The sequence below is a fragment of the Mycteria americana genome, unplaced genomic scaffold (genome assembly GCF_035582795.1).
Source record: "Mycteria americana isolate JAX WOST 10 ecotype Jacksonville Zoo and Gardens unplaced genomic scaffold, USCA_MyAme_1.0 Scaffold_68, whole genome shotgun sequence".
In the NCBI taxonomy this organism is placed as follows: Eukaryota; Metazoa; Chordata; class Aves; order Ciconiiformes; family Ciconiidae; genus Mycteria; species Mycteria americana.
The window spans coordinates 450,285-454,751 of NW_027445653.1; the positions used below are offsets into that span (position 1 = coordinate 450,285).

General features: G+C 55.0%; 1 protein-coding gene across 1 annotated transcript; it reads left to right on the forward strand.

Annotated features, from left to right (window-relative positions):
* Window positions 1-1,655: 1,655 nt before the first annotated feature.
* On the forward strand, window positions 1,656-2,270 carry LOC142404089 (olfactory receptor 14J1-like). The gene has a single exon (XM_075490485.1). It carries the CDS (start codon window positions 1,656-1,658, stop codon window positions 2,268-2,270), a length of 615 nt encoding a protein of 204 aa, XP_075346600.1.
* Window positions 2,271-4,467: the final 2,197 nt, after the last annotated feature.

The window sequence follows — 4,467 nt, forward strand, 5'->3', positions numbered from 1 at the left end:
GGAGGGAACTGCTTATGGAAAGCCTGTGGCAGGGGAGATATGGGCACCTCCCGGCCAGCCCTGCACTGCAGATGCCTTCCCCGAGCAACCCCCTTCATCTCTCCTCTCCCACCCAGCACAGCCCTCAGCCCTCATGGCCATGGGGTCTAGGCTGGTAGGCACTTCTGTGTCCAGCAGACCAGCAGAAGAGGCGAAGGGGATGTCAGACTCTCTGGGGATGGGAGTTTCAGCTGCAGAGTCCCACACTGATCTTGTGGGTCCCTTCATGCCGGTGTGTCCATGGGAACAGATGTCCCAGCTTCCCTCTCACCTGTGGGGCTGTGGGCAATGCAGCCTGTGGGGCTGGGGAACGACTCCATTTTCTCTTTCTGAGATGCCAGCAGTAGGAGGACAATTGGCTATCTCCCTGGGGTGTCCCTCCAAGCTGTGAGCTGCCCTCCAGGATGCAGACCTGTGCATAGCCCCTGTGTTTTATCTGAACGCCCCATGGAGAAGTGCAGAGATACTACAACCGAGGAAATGCTGCTGGGTTGGTGAAATGAGCCCTGTGTGTCCTTGGATAGAAGTGGGGTGCTGAGACCTTGAGAAAGGGTGAGACATTGCGTGGTCTGTGGTGGGTCCCTCTGCTCTCAGTAGTGCCTGGTTGTTTTTCAGGGTAAGGTAAGAGTGTGATCGCCCTCCATCTCATGAAGGTGCAAGCCCAGGGCAGCTCAGAACACGACGGAGGGAAAGACCAGCTCCCCTCACTCTCCGCTAATCCAGACGTAATCCTTCTGCCTTGCAGAACTCGCTCGGTTCTCCCTGAGTGCAGCAGAAATGCTGGGGCTTTCTGACATCCAACACCACTCCCCAGGTGAGATGGAGGGAGCTTGACAAGAACCCAAAACCTCTCAAAGTGCCTTCTGCCATCCTGGTTCCTTAGCACTGGCAGTGCAGGTGCTGACAGGCCCTTCTGCATTAGGAGCAGTTTCATCTGACACAGCTGAACACCAGGTCTGGCCCCTGCCCACACTGTTCCCATGAACTCCCTGCTGCAGAGCAGGGCTGACTCCTCAGCAGCCAGTGGGCAGAGGCCCTTCTCCTCAGGGCACACTCACCAGCACCACCAGAGCTCCAGGCACAAAGCTGAAGGAATGTCTCGCAGACAGGGAATTGGGGGAACCGGGGCGGGAGGGTGGGGGGTGGGGGGGGGGTGGAGGGTATCAGGGTGAGGGTCTAGGAGAAAGGCTTTGATTTACCTCAGAGAAGTCTCCCCTAACTCTTCATTGACTCTTCCTCTAAGGACAGAAACCCATGCCCAGAGGCAGCAACCATCCAATATCAGCTCCATCACCCAGTTCCTCCTCCTGGCATTTGCAGACATGCGGGAGCTGCAGCTCTTGCACTTCTGGCTCTTCCTGGGCATCTACCTGGCTGCCCTCCTGGGCAACAGCCTCATCATCACTGCTGTAGCCTGCGACCACCGCCTCCACACCCCCATGTACTTCTTCCTCCTCAACCTCTCCCTCATTGACCTGGGCTCCATCTCTACCACTTTCCCCAAGTCCATGGCCAATTCCCTGTGGGACACCAGGGCCATCTCCTACTTGGGATGTGCTGCCCAGCTCTTTCTGTTTACCTTCTTGATAGTAGCAGAGTGTTGTCTTCTCACTGTCATGGCCTATGACCGTTACGTCGCCATCTGCAAACCCCTGCACTACGGGACCCTCCTGGGCAGCAGAGCTTGTGTCCACATGGCAGCAGCTGCCTGGGGCAGTGCTTTTCTCAATTCTCTCATTCACACAGGCAATACATTTTCCATACCCCTCTGCAAGGGCAATGCTGTGGACCAGTTCTTCTGTGAAATCACCCAGATCCTCAAGCTCTCCTGCTCACACTCCTACCTCAGGGAAGTTGGGCTTCTTGTCATCAGTTTTATCCTTGCTTTTGGCTGTTTTATTTTCATTGTGCTGTCCTATGTGCAGATCTTCAGGGCCGTGCTGAGGATCCCCTCTGAGCAGGGACGGCACAAAGCCTTTTCCACGTGCCTCCCTCACCTGGCTGTGGTCTCCCTATATGTCAGCACTGGCATGTTTGCCTACCTGAAGCCCCCCTCCATCTCCCCCCCATCCCTGGATCTGCTGGTGGCTGTTCTGTACTCGGTGGTTCCTCCAGCAGTGAACCCCCTCATCTACAGCTTGAGGAACCAGGAGCTCAAAGATGCATTGAAGAAGCTGAGTCATCCTGCAGTTTTCAGAAGCAATAAGCTGCTCATGCCCCTGCACAAGTGATTTCCAATGGACGTGGGGAACCTCCAGTGCTTTGGGAATTTCTCTGTGAAAATTCTACTTCTCCCAAATTTTCTGCATTCCTTCCACTTCTCCATAGGCATGAACCCACTCTGCCTGACCCAGAGGTCTTTGCACATGTGTCTGGCGCGGTGGCACAGCTGCCCTCCGATGTCACATCTCTGTAATAAAAGGGGGTTTCTCAGTGCCGCTGTCTCGAGGTTGTGCTCTTCTTCCAAAGCAGAGGTCAGGAACACGCTGAAGAATTTGCCCCTGTAAGGCCGTGCTGCTGTGCTTGGGTTCTCCATGGGCTGAGGGCAGGAGGGCTTGGGGTGATGAATTAGGGAAGGAGACCTGGACTGAGCTTTCACTTGTGGGTGCCGGTGCCCCTGGAGATGGTGATGGTCATCAGGGATCTTCCTGGGACCGTCTCCCCGTGGCTCCCATGCACCACAGCCTGCTGGCTCTGCAGAGCAGCACCACCAGCTTGGGGCCCTGCAGGGAGCATGGGAAGGGGGCAGAAGCATCCGATGAGGCCAGCACAGACACAGTCCCCTGGGGAAAGGCTCTCTAGAGGCATGGATGATCCCTGCAGAAGAGCAAAGGCACAACTCTCTAGTTCCAGGGGGAAACTGATGACACAGAGAAACTTATTTCTGCATGCAGCAGCTTGGGACAGGCTGCTCTGTCACTGGGGCAGCAGGAGCAGCCAGAGGAGTCCCAGGGCAGGAGCCCTGTGCTGGGGAGAGGGCCTGGCACAGAGGGGCTGCCAGCAGTTGGCAACAAGAATCTTGGGGACAAGAGCAGGGGACACAGGGACACACTGGCCTCTGTCTCCTCATGCTGCAGCCCTGGGGCTGATTGGGAGGCTGACCATCCTCTGCCCCCCAAGAGCTGCTGTGCCCTTCAGAGGGGCTGGGGCTGGGCTGTGGGTGCTCAGAGCTCTGTAGCACCCTGCGGTGGGCACTGTCATGGCGCCAAAGGGATATTCCATACCGTATGAAAGCATGCTCAGCAACAAAAACTGGAGAAAGAAGGAGAAAGTGGGGGAGGAGGTATTTTCGAGGTTACAGCATTTGTCTTCCCAAGTAACCGTTACGTGTGAAGGAGCCCTGCTTTCCTGGAAATGGCTCAACCCCTGCCTGCCAATCTGAGGTAGTGAAGGAATTCCTTACTTTGCATGGCTTGCTCACAGAGCTTTTTCTTTAGCTATTTAGCTGTCTTTATCTCAACCCACGGGTTTTCTCACTTTCACCCTTCCAATTCTCTCCCCCATCCCACTGTGGGAGAGTGAGCGAGCGGCTGTGTGGGGCTAAGCTGCCTACTGGCATTAGACCATGACAGTGGGGCTGAGCTGCCCACCGGGGTTACCCCACAGCAGATGCAGAGAAGCAGGATTCTTCTTTCCATGACCTGGAATAGCTCCTGAGCCAGGCAGTGGTTTTGTGTCAAGAGAATCAAAGCAAAGCCTCGACCTTGGGGAATCTCAAGTGAATTGCTGAAAGAGAGGTTCTCTGCTGCAGATTTAAGGCTTCAGCGGTTGGACCTGAAGAGAACAGCTTAGAACTAGTCAGACTTTCAGATCATTTTGCACATGTTGCCTCACCTCCCCACTTCAGTCTTTCGCACCCAGAAGCATCACCACCTTTAATTTGGTCTCCTCTGAAATCTGACCAAGTGATGGGAAGACAGGAAGAAGAAGGAGAAAGGAGGTCATTACCACTTTTTCAGTCTGCATAGGGCTGAATTTCACAGGTCTAATTCAAGTTCATTTTGCCACAAAACTTGATTGTTTGAAAGAGTTCAAGGGACTCTCCTCCACCTGCCCACCTTCGGCCCTGGCATGGTGAGCACCTCCAGGGCCTGGCTGTACAAGCACTGCAGTGACAGGGCTGTGCTGGGCCTTTGTGTATCGGCCGGAAATGAGCCCTGTGTGTCCTTGGCTAGAAGTGGGGTGCTGAGACCTTGAGAAAGGGTGAGACATTGCGTGGTCTGTGGTAGGTCCCTCTGCTCTCAGCAGTGTCTGGTTGTTTTTCAGGGTAAGGTAAGAGTGTGATTGCCCTCCATCTCATGAAGGTGCAAGCCCAGGGCAGCTGTAAACAAGACGGAGGGACAGACCAGCTCCCCTCACAATGCACTAAACCACAGGCAATCCTCTTGCTTTTCAGGACACGCTCAGTTCTCCCTGAGTGCAGCAGAA

Excerpts from the sequence above, each read along its gene's own strand:
- LOC142404089 (XM_075490485.1), top strand. The coding sequence starts at position 1,656 with ATGGCCTATGACCGTTACGTCGCCATCTGCAAACCCCTGCACTACGGG.